The sequence below is a fragment of the Podarcis tiliguerta genome (genome assembly GCF_965153285.1).
Source record: "Podarcis tiliguerta genome assembly, chromosome: 1".
NCBI classification, from domain to species: Eukaryota; Metazoa; Chordata; class Lepidosauria; order Squamata; family Lacertidae; genus Podarcis; species Podarcis tiliguerta.
Genome location: NC_139534.1, coordinates 51,062,977 through 51,082,563, shown reverse-complemented (window position 1 = coordinate 51,082,563; position 19,587 = coordinate 51,062,977). Strand labels below are relative to the sequence as shown.

At 47.1% G+C, this 19,587-nt stretch overlaps 1 protein-coding gene and 1 long non-coding RNA gene across 2 annotated transcripts; both read left to right on the top strand.

Moving 5' to 3' along the window:
• The first annotated feature begins 47 nt into the window (after window positions 1-47).
• Window positions 48-1,397, top strand: LOC310673283. Its single transcript, XR_014508954.1, has 2 exons — window positions 48-77; window positions 639-1,397. It is a non-coding gene; the product is annotated as an uncharacterized lncRNA (long non-coding RNA).
• Window positions 1,398-4,055: 2,658 nt separating this feature from the next.
• Window positions 4,056-19,097, top strand: AAMP (angio associated migratory cell protein). Its single transcript, XM_083431541.1, has 11 exons — window positions 4,056-4,241; window positions 5,870-5,995; window positions 6,717-6,836; window positions 7,727-7,866; window positions 9,975-10,119; window positions 11,039-11,122; window positions 12,118-12,233; window positions 12,768-12,862; window positions 14,002-14,092; window positions 15,024-15,178; window positions 15,791-19,097. Exons 1-11 carry the CDS (start codon window positions 4,112-4,114, stop codon window positions 15,864-15,866), a joined length of 1,278 nt encoding a protein of 425 aa, XP_083287667.1. The 5' UTR covers window positions 4,056-4,111; the 3' UTR covers window positions 15,867-19,097.
• The last annotated feature ends 490 nt before the right edge of the window (window positions 19,098-19,587 follow it).

Sequence of the window (19,587 nt, the reverse complement as noted above, 5' to 3'; positions counted from 1 at the left end):
CATAAATGCAGTATCTGGACAATTAATGGTTTGTGGTACTTCAGCTTGCAGCTTGCTGGTGTTGCTACACAATCCTAGTCATTAGGGAAGTTATTGAAATCTGTGAGTGGTGTTTGTGCCAACTGTTACATTACAGTGGAACTAACACCACACCTTTATAGGTGTGCAGGACGGCAGAAGGCACTGTGTGTGGAAGAGACATGGGAACAATATTGTCAGGGAACTGCCGTCAGTGCTGGAGGGAGAGAGCAAAATCCAGAGGGATTCCGGAGAGCGTCCCGGGATTGGGAGAGGCAGCCCATCTTCTGGGGAAGAGAATCAGCGTAGCACCAGTGGAAAAGGGGGGCAGATGGGGGAAGCGGCGAGGCGGTCCCATGACTCCTTGCCGGGGACCAGCGGGGAGAGTAGGGGTCCTCCGCTGCCTACGCCCTCCTTGCGCAGAAGGCTTTTGTGCAGAGAGAGTAGGAGGAGACTAGGCGTCAAAGAGCTTCTTTGCTGGAAGAAGTTTAAGAAACGCCCACTGACGGATTCTGCCAGCGATTGAGACAGCCACGGGTGAGTAGCTGTCCGGACAGAAAAGGTTCACTCAGGCAACCCAGCCAGGTGTTTGCACCGGCTTACGCATGAGCAACCCCTAGAACCACTACAAATATATTTGACTATCAAAAATGTTTACAAACAGCAATTGCTCACTGTAGTAATCTATAATATTACACATGATTTAATACGCTAGAAAGGACCCTGTAATAATACCGCCAGTGTTTAGGAAATCAAATATTGTGCTATTCACACACAAGCATTGGGTTTAACATGTCTAATTCTGTTAGACTCATAGAATCATAGAGTTGGAAGGGACCTCAAGGGTCATTTAGTCCAACCCCCTGCAATGCAGGAATCTGAGCTAAAGAATCCATGACAGATTGTTGGATTATAGCCAGTCAGTTCATCACATGCTCAAAACTATACAAGAAAATAAACCTGCTTGGGTTCTCCATAAGCATCTGCAATGAATCAGACTTCACACTTTCAATTTCAAGGATTTAATGGGTCATTTTTATGCCAATCTGGCAAGGTGTGGATGGTGAGACCTGGTCTCCCCTCTGGCCAATTTTTTTTGTAAAAAAAAGTGATGAGAACACAGTTTTAATCCTAAATATGCTGCTGATCTAGAAAGTACAAGAAGATGGGCTTAATGGGTCCTCGCTGCCAAACATTCCTTACATAACTATTGTCCCTGCGCTTATAATTCCACCCCCCCCTAAATATTACTCAGACCCCAAAGAAGATAATCTTTTAACCCAAGATACCTACAACATGATGTCAAGCCAGACTGCAGTCCTGTTTTCCTAGGACACATCTAATGTTGGTGATGGTAGGAAATTTATCGATAACCTCTGCTTAACCCCATACAAAGGCACCATGAGAAATCAGCTGACTATATTTCATTCAGCGCTGTATGGTGCCTCATGCAGATTCAGAGAATGCACCGGGATAACTGCTGGTGGCAGAAGCCAATACCTGCAAGGTACTCCAATATACCAAAGTACTCTGGTACAGAGATAGAGCATCTTTAAAATGGCAACAACTGAGAGTTCTAGCCACTTTCATCCCAGGGCTAGGACTTTGTTTGAGCAAGTCCCTCTGTTTCTCGCAATGCTGTCCTGTATCGCTCTCTTTCATACTCTCCCTCATTGGATGCCCTCATCTTCTGGCGGACTTTCAGCTGCTTCAGACGGTTCTTGTCCACTTCTCGCTTAGTGAGGAGGAAAAGGATGATGCCAGAAGGGAAACCAATGGCCCTGGAGAGAGGCAAAGAATACATAAGCCACAACTTGCTCCCAGGAAGATTTTGCTTGGGGCTGTTCAGTCTCACACCACAGCCTGATATCCTTCCACTCCCATACTCAGCCCATATATTCAAGGGTTCCTTAGCGTTTGCATCAAACTGAGTTGCCTGGCATGGTAGGCTGCAAGATTGACAGCTAACCTGGGGAGATCATAAAACAAACTGATGAAATGATGCTCACCAAGCAATGCCAACTGCCTTCATGGGGTTCTTGCCCTTCCTCCCTGTGGGAATATATTCCACATGTTCATAGGTCTTTCCACCAGACTGTGGTTTTGTCTGTAATTCTTCCAAAGCCCTGCAGCTCCTGTGGAAGGATTGAGTAGGAGTTCTGAAAGGCACACCTAAGCCTACAGCTCGGTTCACAGTGGCAGAAAAGAGGCCTGCAAAGGAGACACACTATAGTGAAATTGTACTTTTAAACATTTCATCTAGATTTATCCACCAATGCTATGTCCTAAACTCACTGAGTAATGTTGACCCTTTTAGTTTATGTACATGTAAATGTGCCTAGTGGTCTGATCCTATGCATTTGTGCTTCTAGGTGGGCCTCAGCAAAGTTCCCAAGCAAGAATGCACTGCAGACTAAGCTGTCTTAAGAGGACATCCATAGTGTGTTTGTGAGCATATTGCAAAGTGTCTTTTAATGTGCCTGATCCTTGGGACAATTCTGGTATAACGAATCCTGGCAGGAGACTAAAATGCCAGTCAGATGCAGAAAATTAATAGGGCTTTTGTGCTTTGAACAAATTTCATGGAAGGATACTTTGGCAGGCATGGCTGTCTTCTTCTTCACAGACCTGCTGAAGTGCAAAGGAGCTCTATTAAAATAAAAATAAGGCTCTGGGGATTGGAGGTGTCTGTGCCCTCACCTACCTGGCCATGATTTCCAAGTGCTCCTCCATGGGCTGTTGTTGCAACATGGCACAACAAACAGGGAGCATTTTTAAACCTGCTCTTTTTGCACACATTGGGTAGATTAAAAAAAAACCCTTGTATTAAAAAATCAATCAATCAATCATTGGTCATTTTGCCTACTTTGAAACTTGCCTGAAAAGTTGGTTTTGGTGGAAAGTTTGTCAGGCTATCCCACAGACAATTTTCTTAAGGTGTATGTGGATAGCTAAATAAATTCCTGCATGCATGCCTACAGTGGATCTCCGGTTTCCAAAACTTATGGAGGGAAATACTAATTGAGAGGAAGGTCAACCACATACAGCGTGAATATATTCCACCAAGTGCCACCCACTAGTGGGGACAGGAAAAAAGAGGCATAAAATTGAAAGTGCTAGTGTGTGGATAACACACACAAAAAATCACCCCCGTAATGTATCAATGCCCTAGTGTGTGTACAGCCAAAGTATACTTTCCCCATTACTCCTTTTCTTCCGTTTGCCTCACCTAACGGTGGGAAACAACACATATTTTTATTTACAAATGTTCATTGTTTCAGCCCCCATATTTTACGGAGGGCAGAACAACAGAATCCTCCAGCCTGGGAAGTCTTTCTTTCTGAACCTCCTTGTACCGGGCGGGGGCTTTGCTGCCCTGCATTGTTTTGCTTGCCAGCTGATGGGCGGCATTTATGCAGCGGATTTTGTCTGAGTCTGCCGCTCGCCGCTGTTTTTGGTGACGTTAAAAGTGACGTTTAAAACAAATACTGTGGGGTAGAGCCCTGCGCCCTGGCTGGGAATCTCAGCACAGCCACAGAGCTCTCTAGGCGACACCTCTTCCTCTCCTAATCAGCCCCAGTAGCAGCAGCAGCAGCAGCTCCTCCTCCTCCTAATTCACCAGCCGACCCTCTCGCTGTTTCCTCCCCGATGCCGGACCCCGCTTCCTCCCCACCAAGGTCGCATTGCACGGGCAGCCGCACCTACCCTGCATTCGAACCCTGCAAGCGGCCGCCATCTCGGGGAAAAGTTCTCTCCCGCTTCCTCCCGCTGCGTGCCAAGTACTAGCAAGGTCGAGGAGAAGGAAGCGAACCCGGCGCTACAACTCCCATGACTCCCTTTCGCGACGGCAAGAGGTCACATGGGCAACGAAGGCGCTCCTTCGAGGAGGAGGATAAGGCGGCCCTCTGGCTCGGAACGCGGAGCTGGCGAATGAGGGAGTCCGCGCTGATGACCCCTCCTCCGATTCGCTAGCCCGTTCCGATCCGCTTCGCTGATTGGTGGCGGAGACGTTCACCCCGCCCTCCCCGCGACTGGAGGGAGGAGGAGATTAGCGTAGGCGCGTGCAGGTTGCTGGTAGGCTGAAGTCGTCAGCATGGCGGAACCAGCAAACGGGGCAGGTTTGGAGGCGGCCTCGGAGGGGCTCCTGCTGATGGCAGCCGGCGATGAGGAGGGGGCCGCGGAGGAGATCGTGGAGGTGGTGGACCTTGAGGCGCCTGGACCCGGTAAAGAGGCGAGGGACTGGGCGGCTGGGACGGGGACTTGGGATCGAGGTCCTTTTACAGGGACTTTTGCAGAGGAAAACGTGACCACCCTGAAAAGTAGTAAGAAGGCTGACCGGTTAGGTGTCATCACCCCCATCCTCATTATCACCACTCAGTCTGTCAGATTTATTTGTTAGGAGAGTTTGGTCATCACTAAACTACAGCCTAGCTGAGCGAAACATTTTAACATAAATGACCCCCTAGCAAGTTGGACCGCGTTTTGTGCAATAAATCATTGGTTCATCCATTGGGTGCCTAGAGCAACCCTAGAAACCTTATATGTCATATACTATATTTATGCCTATCAAGCAGTAAATAGCACACTTTCTCCCTAATGTTAAAAAAAGAGAGGAAACTGGCCCTTGGATCATTTTCACAACCCATCCCTAGGGGAATTATACAGGAAACAGTATAACACACTGTGAACAATCTTTTGGTCACAGTTGCAAATACATTTACTGATATTCTGGTGTTCACCAACATCTTTGTTATTTATACACCCAGAGACAGGATGGATTTAGAGCTGGCCACTTGGAGGTGCTCTAGCTCAAGAATATTACAAAGACAGGTCCCTACCCCAAGAGGCTTACAATCTCGAATGGACGCAGTGAAACAACAGGGAAAGGGGGAAATGGAGTCATGGGAAATATATGTGATTATTTCAATTGCATGCTATTTGGCTTTGGGAACAATTCTGTGTGCAAGAAGCTGCCATAAGGTAAGCTGATGTAAATTAAGCCAGCGTAAAGTTACACTAGGTCCAAACACCATGGGGCATTGGGGGGCTGCTTTCTGCCTAAGCTTGGTAGAGGGAAAACAAGCATTTAAAGTAGTGTTGTATGCTGGGTTGCTAGGTCACACGACTGAGCTGAATGGGCTTAGGGTGCAGTCCAAATTCTGCCGCCTCATCACACCTTTTGAGGGACTTGTATTGGCCTTAGCTCTCGTGACTGAGCCAGAATGAGCAAGGTACATGGGCTTATCTTTGGCTGAGCTGGGGTTGGCTCTAAGGTGACCCACTGCTTCCTATGTTGCTCATCCTGGTGGATTTTGCCATAGGATTGCTGCCTTGGTTTAAAAAAAGGTATAGGTACAAAGCAGGTGATGGAGTAGCAATCACAGGGGGAATGGGAGAAGGGGAGCTGTTTGGAGGCAATGAATAAGAGAACAGAGGAGAGAGAGGGAGGATGGGGCCCATAATTATCAAAACCTATGTCTCATGTAGGTGAGGGAAGGCTATTATGCATTACAATCTATAATTTGACATAGGAATACAATTGAGGGGCTCAGGTTCTAGTGACAGCAGCATTTCAGACCACATGGAGTGGAAGGGACTCAGGAGATTAGGGTTGGTGATTTCTACAACTTGTCTGAATCCTTTGCGACTATGACTTACCGGCACTTAGCTGTGAACTGATGATGGCAGTTTACCACATAAGGTTCATTCTTCTCCTCTAAACAGGATGGTGAGTGCACACAGAGATGCCACAGTTTAGCACGCCTGCTTTTACTTATTATGCTGGGTTGGAGGGGGGAACCTTCATGCTGACTGGCTTTGTCAAATAGCATTGCTTTGTTTGCTTCTGCAGATGATCTGGCTGATGAAATGGAAGATGTGGATTTAGATGAAGAGGAGGCTGCTTGGGAGGATGTTGAGGCAGAGGAAGGCATGGAGGCCCAAGACGACAGTGAGGTCACGTTCTCCAAACACACGGGTGAGCTGGTAGAGGAATGAGAGTAGGCATCTCATTCATCTAGTGCCCCAGGTTTGGGCCTACCTATTCTGTGCCTATTTTATGGCCCGGCAAGACTACTTTATTATTATTTGCAAAAGAAACCTGGTTGATAAAGGATTTAACTAGCTCTTTGTCAGTGGCTAGCACGGTATGCCATTGGTGGGTTGCTGATGCAAGGTCACACTAGCCGGTGAGCCTGCTTTCCGCTTTAAGTCCCAGCCCTGCTAATTTAAAGCCAGGGGTGGTGATGTGAACCATCTCTGCTGGTATTTTCCAAGATGGTGCTCTTCCATGTTTTTCTTTTACCTTAAAAGGGCCAGGTGCCCTTGAGCAAGGAATGGAGGGGAAGCACCTGTGCATTCTCTATAGCGCTGTGCTGTTGTGGCTACAGGATGGTGCTGTTTCAGCTGAGAGTGTGCTTCACTTTCACTCTTCTTTCCTTAACGTTTTGCTGGGAGAGAGCAACACAGTTATGCCCCAGTCAAGGATGGGGAACTTGTGTCCCTCCAGATATTGCTGGATTCCCAGCTTCCATCAGCTCCCAGCCAGCATGGTCAATGATGACATTTGGAGGGTGGCAGGTTTTGCATCTCTGATCCTTTTGGTTCCTCTTGTTTGGATGCCCACAATAGGACTGTGAGTGTGTGAGAGAGGTATGTCTGGCTTCTGTCGCTAACATAGTTCTGTTTGTTCCCCCTAGCATCTGTTTTCTGCGTCAGTCTTGACCCCAAGACCAACACGCTGGCAGTGACAGGCGGTGAAGATGACAAGGCTTTTGTGTGGCGCCTCAGTGATGGTGAGCTCCTCTTTGAATGCTCAGGTGAGGCTCTTCTGGGTAATACCTTGCAACTCCAATGCCAATATTTGAATTGCTTTGTGTTGCTGGGGTCAGCATAAAACAGTTTTAACAACAAATACTTCCCTCTATCTTGGATAGCCCTGGGGATAAAGTGATCCATATCTAAAAATCTATATATAGGAAACTCTTCAGTTGGTGATTTGGATAGGAAGGTGTAGCAATGGAAAACTTCTATATTTTTGAGGTGACTGAATATCTCCCCCTTTTACTTCTGGCATTGAAAGGACTGCCTGCAGATTGCCATATGTGGATAACTCCACATTAAGGGTATACTCTATAATGGCCCGGCTCTACTGAAGAAATAATAATTCCAACAGGGCTGGGGCACCTGTGGGCTTTGAATGTTGTTGGACTACAACACTCATCATTGTTGACCATTAGCAATGGTGGCTGGGGTTCACGGGAGTTAGAGCCTGAAAGAGCCATATATATCCTGCCTGCACCATAATGATTTTCAGGACTGTTCATTGTGTTGAGGCAGGATGTGTGTGATATTATTGAGCTCCCTGGAGGAACAGCAGGGCACTAATACTTCCACTGTTGCAAACACAAAGTATATGGTGCTTTACAGTGTCCAGAGCACTCTCTCTGCATTATCTTTCACAACAACAGACCTGTAAGGTAGATTAGTATTATCACCCTGACGTTGCAGGGAGTGGGTTGAGGCTGTGAGAGAACGATGTAGAGAAAGATGGTGGCTTTCCTGCAAGGCCACGAAGTGCGTTCATGGCAAAGGAGAGATATCAGGCACTTCCTGGTATGCTAATTTGCTTATCTTGGAGGACTCTCCATTGAACTTAATGGGATTGATTTCAGAATATGCATGTTCTTGTTCTTTTCATTATCGCCAGGACACAAAGATTCCGTCACTTGTGCTGGTTTCAGCCATGATTCCACATTCGTGGCCACGGGTGACATGAGTGGACTGATAAAAGTTTGGAGGGTGGATGCCAAAGAGGAGATCTGGTCTTTCGAAGCAGGCGACTTGGAGGTGAGAAATGGGGCCTAAAGTTTCACCATGAGAAGATTTCCCAGGGGAAAGCATGACCACTGTCTTGATTCTAGGGAGAAAACTGTGAGATGATTCAGATAAATCAGTGGTGTCAAAACATTTTTCAAAGAGGGCCAGATTTGATGAAGTGAAGGGCCGTGAGGGCCGACCAAATTGCTGACCTTTTTTCAGGACTGAAGTTGTTGAGTTTTTTTAAAGGATTTTACCCCAGGAAATAAACTGCCACAGGGGCCGGATTAAACCAACCAGCAGGCCAGATTAGGCCCCCCAAACGGACTTTGGACATGCCTGGTCTAGCTTCACACATCACAGATTTGGCAGCTGAATTTCCAGGAAAAAATTGTCATGTGTTTCAAGAGATATGGGTGCATTCAAACAATGGGCGAGGGGGAAATCTTTGCATGTGGCAAGTGTGCAATGGGAATGCGTAAGTGTGGTGAGTGCTTGTGATTATGGGATGGCCATGCCTGCTTTTGCTATGGACACATCCACTGCTGGCATGTAATGTTGGGATGGGTGGGTGTGCAGGGGAAATGATCCATGTGCTAAAAAAGTTTTAACTAGTTCTGAGTCAGAGAAACACTGTCAGGCAAGCCCCCTGACTGCACTCGCTTACCAAGATAGACAGGGTAGATCTGTATGTTCACATCCAGGATCAAATCCATCTTGAAATAATGAAAGGGAGACCTCCAAAGGTCATCCATCCCACCCCCTGCAGGAAAAGGACCACTGTGGCCCCCGAGGTTGAAAACGAGTGCCTGCCTCTCACCCCTGTCGAACTTCTTGCCCTCGGGGTCGATGTCCTTCACGTCGAAGATATCCTCAAAGAGGATGCCGGCCATGGCAACGCGGGAGGAGCAGCCGCAGCTGGGGGCTCCCGACCTGCTATAGCCACGCTCGCGGAGAGCATGGAGCGCCGCTCTCCTCCCTTCGCTTCCGGCGCAGGCGCCTGGCGATGACGTCAGCAGTCTGAGGCTCAGGCGGACATGCTGGAACAGGGCAGAGGGGTGGCGGGGAAAGGGCGGCCGCGACTGGAAGGAGGAAGAGAACGAGAATAGCGGGGAGGGGAGGCGGGGTGTCCCTCAGCTGCGCACGCACACAAGTCTGCTTTGAAGCCCGAAAGAGGGCAAAAAAGATCCCGACCTTTAAACCTGCAATAAAGGGAGGGGGCGGGGCAGGAGGAATAAATATATATTTGTGTGTGTAGACTCTGGCTTGTAGGCTCCCGCGCATGCGCTGAAGAGGCGGCTTTCTTGTGTAAAAAAAAAAAAGTGAGAATAAAAGGTGAAGGCTGGCAGCCGGCGGTGGCTACACGGGCCACATGACGAGGTCTGGCGGGCCGGATTCGGCCCGCGGGCCTTGTGTTTGACACCCGTGAGATAAATTATTTCCTCTGACAGAAATGCATTGCTTTATAGGCCTGACATTTGGAATAGTCCATTTGCAACAGTTTCTAATTTGGTTGGGTGCAACAATGTACTATGGAACAAACTGATGCTTTCTGTGCAAGCTACAGTGTTACGATTGCTACAACAAGGCTTTCAGTTTCGCTCATTCCGTGTTCTTTGCCACTGCCATAGTCATACAAAGGCTCACAAAACCACATGGCAACGTCATAGTGTGCCAATTGTACAACCTATATGTTAGGTTGCAGTCGTAAGTAAGGCGTACTGGTGAGATGTTGTGATGTGGTGGCTAAAGAGTGGGAGCTAGGAGGCTGGAAGTCTCCAGCTGAAATCTCGCCTCGGCTGCAGATTTGCTAGGTAATGTTAGGCAAGCTCCCATCTCAGCCTTGGCCCCTTCTCCATCTCCCCTGTTGGCATTGTATGGGGACCTCTCTTAAAGTGTGGTTGCATGGAATACTGAGAAGAGCATATGGGAAGCTATTTTCACCATTCAAGTGTTATATAAATGCTATACATTAAACGTTTGGGGTACATATTTAAGAGTTGGCTGTTGGATAACTTTTGCACAGTGAGAAAGAATTTGTTGGTCATGTGCAAAGCAGCAGGCTCCGTTCTGGTATTGCTTAATTCCCAGCTTTCTCCTACTTTAGCTTAGCTTTCTCTTTCTCTTCTGGACCCCAGTGGATGGAGTGGCACCCTCAGTCCCATGTCCTTCTGGCTGGCACTGCTGATGGCAACTCCTGGATGTGGAAGATCCCTAGTGGAGAGTGCAAGACCTTCCAAGGCCCATCCTGTCCAGCTACGTGTGGTCATGTCCTTCCTGATGGTGAGGAGCAGGGCTTGTGATGTGGGGATGAGCTTGTAGAATTGTTATAGGCGTGGCACTGTTCAATGGCAGAATATGTCGGCTTGGTTCATCCATGATGCTAAAGCATGGTTTGTTTGTTTGTTATATTTATACCCCACCTTTCCTCCAAGGAGCTCAAGGTGGTCTACACAGTTCTCCCCTTCTTCATTTAATCCACACAACCCTGTGAGGTAGGTTAGGCTAAGAGACAGTGACTGGCCCAGTGTCACCCAGTGAGCTTCAAGGCTCAGTAGGAGATGTAAACTCTGGTCTCTCAGGTCCTAGTCCAACACTCTAATCCCTACACCACACTGGCTTATTGGTTGGTTGAATCTTTGAACCCAGCCAACAGAGCAACCATGGTTTGTGTTTTGGCAACTTACGACTCCTGGCCGTTTTAACTATGATTTTGTGTTACGCCTGAACCCAGCAGCATTGCTTAATCAGTTTTTCGGCCACTCCATCCCAGATACTGGCCAAGTTACAGAGGCAGAAGGCAAGGCTAGATGGAAAACAAACCAAGCTTTGGAGGAACAAGCTATGGCTTGTTTGCTGGATTATAAGGCAACTCCTGGGTTTTTTTGAGAGTGGGGGTGGAATGGTTAAAACAAACCATAGCTTAGTGTCATGTGTGACTGTAGCTGCTGTGAAATTTGCCTCTTCCAAGCACGTCCTCTGTTCCTTTATGCACAGAGGCAGCCTTCCTAGTGACCTCCATAAATTTTGAACCTCGACCAGCATGGCCTATGGCCAGCAAGGAAAGAAGCTGTAGTCTAAAACATTTGGAGGGGAAGGCTGTAATAGCAAGGGATCGTGTTACAGTTGGGGTTGACTCTTGGGCTTCCTTGGGATCTCCCTGAATATGACAGAGTGACTAACACAAAGACGCTCAATGCAGGGAGGAGAGCTGTGGTCGGTTATGAAGATGGGACCGTGCGCATCTGGGATCTGAAGCAGGGCAGCTCACTGCACGTCCTCAAAGGTACCAAAGGTTCTGTTCGGTTGCCTGTTTCCATTTATTTGCTGTCAGGAAGCTGGAGCCAGGGGAGGTGTTGCTCAGAAACCTCTTTCAGAGTACTAGCTTTGCATGGGAACTGTAAAGGCAGGAAAGAACCTGAGGAGGGGGAGGAATATGGATGGCTTTCAAGAAACATGGAATCCCAAGGCCTAAACAAAAGCAATCAAACCCTGCTTTCACTGTGCAGCCTCTGCAGGATTTCCTCTCTTTGGAGATTGGCATCCCCTTCTTGGGGGATGTAATAATGGTCACCATCTTAGTTGCTTTTAAATGGGAATAAGATGAATACATGGAGGATGAGGTTATAGCTCTTAGTCACGATTGCCACATTGCCAGTTACTGGGGAATAGGATTAGGAGAGGCCGTTTTGTTGTCCTTGTGAGCTTAACCAGGACAAAGGTCATGGGGGGGGGGCGTTCCTGTGATTGTGCCTGCTTTTTCCTACCTCCTTGTGGGCTTCCCAGAGGCATCTGGTTGGTCACTGTGGAAACGGGATGTTGGAGGCCTTTGGTCTGATCCAGCAGGAATCCACTTGCCTTTCTATGAGAATCAGTTAAACTACAACAAAGACTGAGATGGATTGCTTTGAAAAGTATCAGCAGCCCTTCATCAGTCACTGGGTTGGGGCAGAGGAGAGAGGTGTGTTGGTCAACCTTTCTTGTGAAATTGCATCACCCAAGGGCCACTGAGCCACTTCTGCTCGCAGATAACAGGGTGTTTTTATGAGTCAAGGCAAAGGCCACAAGCCTGTCTCATGGTTTTCATGTTCTTATATGAAGTCATAGCCTTTTTGTTATTTTCTCTTGTGGTTGTAATGTGCTTCAGAGTTGGCAAATCCAAAAATAAAAATGGTGAGCCAAGACACATGCAACTATTTAGGGCAAAGAAGGAGGTGGAAGGTCTTAGCACATGCCTAGGCACCCTTTGATGTGTGATCTTTGCTCTCTCACCATTTCTAGGTCAGGATGGGCACCAGGGCCCATTGACGTGCGTGGCCAGCAATAAGGATGGCAGCCTAGTCCTGACAGGCTCTGTTGACTGCCATGCCAAGCTAGTGAGCTCTGCAACAGGCAAGGTGGGTGCCTTCTTCCCCTCCATGCTGGAATGAATATACATGGGAACTTCCTTAGCCCACAGGGTGAGAGAGTGAGAAACTGTGTTTGCTGCAGCACAATCTTGTATTGCCCATTTGGATGGAAGTTGCATTTTTACTCTACCCTTCTTCCAAGGAGCTCAGGAGTTCTGTCCTCTTCCCTTTTTCACCGTCACAACAACCCTGCGAAGTAGGTTGGGTGGAAAGTGACCTGGGTCTCCCTGCTCCTAGTCCAGATTTTACACCAGGGTGGATAAAAATAATTGATTTTTAAAAATTTTGTTTTGTTTTGCTTCCCCTTAAAAGTCCCCCCCCCAAAAAATGGAACCTCCAACAAAATGGGTATAAAATGGGGCATTTCCCACCTCTAAATTAGGTCAACAACAACTTTTACCTGAACCCCTAAGAAGGGGAGGGGGTAGATCACTGTCAGATTTTAATTCTGAAAGTCGATCGCAGTCCCTCGGGAGCTGGCCACCCCTCATTATCTTATCATTGGCTGTTTTTTTCCTGCAGGTTGTGTCTGTTTTCAAGGAGGAGGCCATTGTCCCCAAGTCTTCTGCTGAGGAGGCTGAATCCAACTCAGTTGAATCTCTGGGCTTCTGCAATGTGTGAGTATTGCCTTCTGGGTTGTGGGAACTGCCCGGAACTAATTGCTGAAATAAGTGAAATGTTTCCATCAGTGATGGGGAACCTGCAACCCTCCTGGATTTTGTTCCCACAAGTCCCGGCCAGTGGTCAGGAGTGATAAGTGTTGTAGTCCAACAATGTTTTGAGGACCACAAGTTCCCCATCCCTGGTTTGCATGAACAGAATGGAAGGGGACAACTGCCTGCAACATGATGTAGAGCAGCCTTTGCTAACTCAGTGCCCTACAGATGTTATGGACTATTATAATCAGCCCAACCACTATGATAGTGCTTGTTGAGGCTTATGGGAGTTGCAGTTCAAAGTACCTGGAGGGCACCAGGTTGGCAAAGTATGATCTAGTATAAGATCAAATTGGCTAGATACCACTGCATCATGAAATCTAAATTGCTTATTTTACATGGCATCCTTTGGGACTGCTTACAACAATTAAACAGCAATATCATGAAACTACTATACAGGTATCAAGTAAAATTACGTCAGGAAAGAGGCAGACTATTTCAAAAACAAACGTCAGATGGAAGCATCTTCCCAAGAGGGCAAAGGCCTGCCCAGGGTAGTTGGGATGGTTGAGTCTTTGCAAGCCTGCTGGCTTCTGAGATTTCACCAGGCACTGCCCACATGCTTTCAAGGCTATCCTCTGCCAGAAGGACTGAAAAAAATAAAGGAGATTTGTTTTGAAAAATTAAACGGGGTTCATAGGGAGGTTGCTCAGGATCAATTTCTACCCTCATGCACTACAGTTACAGGATACACACAATTCTTGAGAATATTTGTGAGCATTTCTGCCAAAGTCAAGTGCTATTTTGTGGAACCCATTTAAGGGGAAAGCTATCACCAAATTTCAAGAAGACTCTGCCTTCACAGGCAGCTCCTGCATTGCTCCTTTTCTGAAGGAACAAGAGCCAGCCTGATGACTCCTGAGTGACTGCCCTTCCTGCAGGGAGGTTTGGACTCCCCTGGGAGGAGATCACTTTGTTGCATGGGCTTATTTATTCATTCATTTATTTATTAAAGCCCATTGCCTACTTTTCCACAAAAAAGTTGCACTCAAAAGCCTCCCATTAAAAGCTCCTCTTTCTCTGGCTTTGTTGTCATGCAGGATGCCGCTGGCTGCTGTTGGCTACTTGGACGGGACCTTGGCCATTTATGACGTCGCCACACAGACCCTGAGACACAACTGCCAGCATGAGGTAGTGGAGAAGACCCTTCTGGGAATTGCAGGGGGCTTTGGGAAGAGCTGCTGTTGGCAGGAGGAAGCAGTTCAATCCAGGAGGAATGCAGCAATAGCCAAGGGCAGCTGCTCACAGAAGTCCTGGGTCCTGGCCTCTGCCTTGCAGCCCTGGTGCTGACAGGAGCTTCAGACAGGTCCCTAGTGCCTCATGTAGAAGTGGCCCTGCACATGTTGTTGGGACCGCAACTCCCATCATCCCCAGGCAACATCACCAGTGGTCGGGGATGATGGGTGTTGGAGTCCAACAACATCTTGAGGGCCACAGGCTCCCTTTCTTTGCTGCAGCAGGAAACTTTCCTGAGCTAAATCCCCTACATGCAAACAGCACCCAAAAACCCTATTATGGGCGAGCACATAATGGAGTGAAGGGTCATATTTTCTAAGCTCTCCTTTAATTCATTCTTTCTCTTCTCCTGGGTGAGCGGTCTTCTTTCCCGGGAAGCTTACTGTGCTGTGACAGGTTGATTGCAACATGCACTGAGTTTGTAGTCGAGGCTTGGCGTCCAACCACCTCTGATTTAGGTAGTCAGTAGAGTTTGTTTCATTCAACATTTCAGGGTGGGAAGACCTTAGGCGGGCGAGGGACCTTTCTTCTTCTTCTTCTTCTTCTTCTTCTTCTTCTTCTTCTTCTTCTTCTTCTTCTTCTTCTTCTTCATATACCTATACCTGGAGGTCTCAGGGTGGTTCACAGAACAAAATCAAAATACAAAACCACCAAATACATAATCGAAATAAAAACAACAACCCAATAACACCCCTCCCCAAAAAAGAAAGCCCCACATTTTAAAAGGGCATAGGATGTCAATCAAATCAACAAAAGGCCTGGTTAAAAATGCTAAGCGGGTGGGAATGCTGGTGACTAATAGGACCCTTTCCTTCTGTATTTTCAGTCGGGGATTGTACAGCTCCTGTGGGAAGAGAGTTCCCCTGTGGTCTACACCTGCACCCTGGGTGGGGCTGTGTGCCTCTGGGATGCCCGCTCAGGCAAGCTGATCAGCGAGTACCGGGGCCACTCAGCGGAAATCCTGGACTTTGCTTTGAACAAGTGAGTTCCTGGAGCAAGAATCCTTGGGGAGGTGCTGGGTGGAGGGGTACAGAGGGAAGCACAGAAAGCAAGCATTGGAAGGCAAGGCTATACAGAACAGTATACATTAAGCGATGGCTTGTTTTTGTGTGGGTGTGAGTAGGGTTCCTGGGGAAGGAAATATATCCTGTCTTCTTAAGGCTCTTTTTGTCCCAGCTCCCTTCAGAGTTGTCCTTTTCATTTGGAGGGAGGGCTCCACTTGTGGTTCTTGCAGAGAGCTGTGCATGTACACTAAAATGGAAATATGTGGTTTGGCACAGAGAAGAATGGGCTTGGAAAAAAGGGTTCATCCCTAGGTAACCATGGGCACTTTAGCTTTCCCTGCCTTCCTTTGTTATATGTAAAATGGGACTTGCTGATATCTGCCCCACCCGGGAGTTGTGAAGGCAAGTGAAATAGTGATTCTGGTTGGTTTTTGTTTGCTTGCTGGGGATTAAGCCTCACTGAGGTGAACAGGACTTGCTCCTGAGTAAAACCAGGGTAGGCTTGGGCCGTCGAAACTTGCACTGACATTGATTAGTAATCGTTGTTGGGGGTAAACCTTTTTCTCTTCTTGTCGCCTCTTTCTTGCAGAGATGCTTCCATTGTGGTTACCACTTCTGGCGACCACCAGGCCAAGGTCTTCTGTGTGCAGCGCCCTGACCGCTAACAGGGCTCCTCTCGAGCAGTGATTGGCACTGTGAAGAAGCAGCCCCGTGTGGATGCAAGTGGCCACACCAGTGGGACTGTGGTGGGGTGGGCAGGGTGGTTATCATCCCGCCTAAGAGGGCATCTAATGTTTTTGGGAAGGGAAAGCTTTGCCACCCTATCCCCCGACTGTCCGAGGGCTAATTTTTTGGAGTTTTGGATGAGAAGCTTTTAATTATTCCCCCTGCCTAGTACTCTGAAGAGCTACAAAGGTGTGCAAACACACTGTGTCTGGTCTGGGGGATAGATCATCTGCATGACTGTGGTGGCAGAGGTGTGCCATGCCTTTTTCTGCATTTTTTCTGGTATGGCTCCCCCTTGTATAACTTGCAAAGGAGTGTGCAAAAACCCTGGTAATCAAAGGCATTGGCTTCCATCCGCTTCTGCATAAGCTGGGACAGGTGGATGGCTTCGCAACCTCTGAAATGACAAGGAAGTATGTCCTCCCACCTCCCCTGTTTGAAACCTTTGCCCTTGGTTTGGGTGAGCAAATTGTGTGGCTTGGCAGGGAGGGATCGGGTTTAGCCAGAGTTCTGACGCTCACACATTGTCTTGGAAACATCATCTTATGGTTGGTTGAATAGAACAGCCTGGGAGTTGGGCAGTGGATTTCTCCAGCAACAAATACACAATTTGTTCGAACGATCCCTCTGGCCGCTTCTATATCAGATGACATCGTGACGCAATAAAAAAGAACAAATGAAATAAGAAAGGCTATCATTTTCGCAAGGACTTCCTTTGGGGACCTATTTGTCCATGGTCAAACAGTGAGTCAGTTGACTGTTGTCTACTCCCAAACCAATGGTCATTAAATAAAAATAAAAATGTGTGCTTATGTTCCTGAAAAACTGGAAAGAGGGAATGAATGAACACATGGAAGCATCCCTTGTTCCTCCACCAGCCAGTTCCCTGGTCTCAGCAAAGAGAGCTGAGTTGGGGGTTCTGTTGGGAAGTGCTCAGTTGTTTCTTGGCTTACTCTGTAACCTCTACTGCATAACAGATCTGACCCCAGTATCAGCCAGATGCGTGCAAATAGAGCACAACTGTTCTAGACATCTTACTCTTTGAGGTATCGTACGCTGTGATGACCTTGGTAGGAATTGGGGGCTCCCTCTCTCCCAGGGCTAGCGCAGTGTCAGAAGAGGGGGAGGGGGGGAAGAAGAATGCTCCATCGTACGCTGTGTTTTTGCCAGCTGGTCGTTGAAAGTGCTGCCCTGCGCTGAGGGAGGCGGGAACAGAAAATGTTTGTGAGAGGGGATGCGGTGTCTCTTATGAGAAATGGTAGCAGGAGGAAGTTCATGGGGTGCAGTTTTCGCTTCCTATGCTAACACTACCTGCCCCACAGCCACTAACAGCTCAAGGGGCTTCTTTGAAGTCAGTCTTCGCCAATCATGAGCCTTTGGAAGATTGCCACTAGCATGTGCTCCGCTTCCCAGAGTTGCTGCTCATTTTGTGTGTGTATTGTCGCCATAAAAGTCTTGTCCAGAGGACCTGCTGGAGGGTCCCGTGTAGAAGGTGAATATAGAAAGCTATCTTATACTGCAGCAGACTGTTGATTGATCCAGCTCTGAATTGTCTCTGTAGCTACTGACTAAATAAAGTGCAACTGGAGCTGGAAAGACATGCTAGTATTTAAAACAAAATATCAAGTATGTATTTAGGATATGCTGGGACAGATGGATTAGCCTGTCCCACCAGTAGGAGGCAATTGGTTTCTAATTTGCGTGCTGTGGGGGGTGTCCCTTGTGTTTAGAAGTGGACTGAGAAATAGGTGTGAAATCCTCTTGCGCCTTTGCACTTGTGAAACTGCTTTTGATCCATCAGGCACATCTGATAAGTTAAGAAAAGGAGATGTGGTTTTTGGTTGTTTCTCACTGCAGTCCCAAAGGCCCCCTTGTTACAGTGGTGGTGATGGGGACCCTCCAAAATGGTTTGCGGGGGAAGAGGGGGGAAATGGATTCTCCTTTACTTCAGTGGATGTCTTCACCGAATTAAAAGCTAATCTGTGAGCAGAATGGTGGCATGGTTGGATTTCAAAGCATGTGATCTCCATGGGAACTCTCGTTTGTTAAGGGTCCTGGATATGGTAGCTCTGTGAGGAGGAAACTCTAATTACCAGGATTGTTTGGGGAAAGTTGTATACTTCAGATGTCCGTTGAATATGCTTTAAAATGTATAGTGTGGATCTGCCCTGTGTATGTGTGTACAGGTGGTGATGGGAATTCAACAGTCGACTATTGAAAAAAGTATAGAAAATGACTTTTTGTAATTGGGTTGCATCACCTGCCGTGGTTCTTTTTATTTTTTTATGCATGCACGTTTTAGCACTTCTTCTTAGAACAGTCGTGAAGAGGGCAAAGCCTGTTGCATAGGCAACCACCCAACAACACTTCTTTTCTTTCCATGCAAATATGTTTTGTGTGTATAGCAATGCCTTTAGTCATGATTGGTTTGTCTGGCAAATTTTGAAATTTGCTTGTTCACAAAGCAAGGTTCATTTTGTTTACCAAATCCTCAGAAACTTTTGTTCCACCAGCAGTCAGGCTAGCATCATTTGCTTTTGTGTAATGTCTACGTTTCCATGGAGCAACGTCCTGCACTAGGACTAAACATGAAGAGCCACACCATTGCTCTGTACGTTTTCTTAAATTTTCAAGCTGGCTTCAGCAACGAACCCATCCACGCAGTGACTACCGTTCTGCACCTCCTGGAGCTCTCGATATTCTTGACTTAAATCAGCCTTGTCAACAAGCCCACAAAAGTTGCAGAAATGTTTATTAGCCAGCTGGGGCTGTCAGAAAAGAGGCCCCTGTTCCCATTGCAGCTGGTCCAGTGCATGGCAGAGGGGGGTGGGCTTCCCTCTGCTGGCACCCTACTTGGTTTCTAAGGTGATCTGAGGAAGGAAGATGTTCTCTGTCCTCCCCACCCCCCTCCAGTAGTAGGGATTGTTGAATTTTTCAACTTTCAAATTCCAAAAGTGAGGAATTTGGTAACTTGGGAATTCCAAAGATATTTTGGTTAAATTAATATAATTTAGTTTTGCTTAGTACGTAAAATGTGTAAAATTGCATAGAAATCATTAGAAATGATTGCCGAGTACTTGTAAGTTTTATATAAATATTATTGTTGTTGTTATTATTTAGCATTACCTGACATTTTCAAAAGGTAAAATTAAAATTCTTTGTTTTTCTGAGAGCAGTTTATGTGCTTTTTAATCAAATGTAGATTTACCAAGCTAAATGTTGTCCAATAAAAAATAATAATAGCAGATTTGAATTCCTCACACCCCAAAATGTATTTTCAAGACCTCTGAAGTGATAACCCCTTTTCACCACTTTTTCTTGAGCAAGACAGCTCGGCTCAGAATAGATCTATTTTGTAAACTGAACCGACATGTTCCCGGTTCTCTGGTTATCCTTAATAAGCCTTAATGGGTCTCTTGTTGTGGATGAGAGTGTGTTGCTCTCATGGCAGAAGAGACATGGGAAAAGACCACATGTGCAACAGCAAGATTAAAATACCAGGAAGATGTAACAGATCTAGAGCATGTGACCCTCCAGATGTCATAGAGGCAGCGACCATTTTGTGTGTGTCCAATTGATGTGCGACTGACACGTCTGTTGCTTTTGGCACCAGAAGGGGATGGAATGGACTTTCATGTTACCACTGATGTGTGCATTGAC

Coding starts and splice junctions, on each gene's coding strand:
- AAMP (XM_083431541.1), top strand. CDS start 4,112: ATGGCGGAACCAGCAAACGGGGCAGGTTTGGAGGCGGCCTCGGAGGGG. Junction 6,837..7,726: donor GCTCCTCTTTGAATGCTCAG/GTGAGGCTCTTC, acceptor CATTATCGCCAG/GACACAAAGATTCCGTCACT. Junction 12,863..14,001: donor TCTCTGGGCTTCTGCAATGT/GTGAGTATTGCC, acceptor GTTGTCATGCAG/GATGCCGCTGGCTGCTGTTG.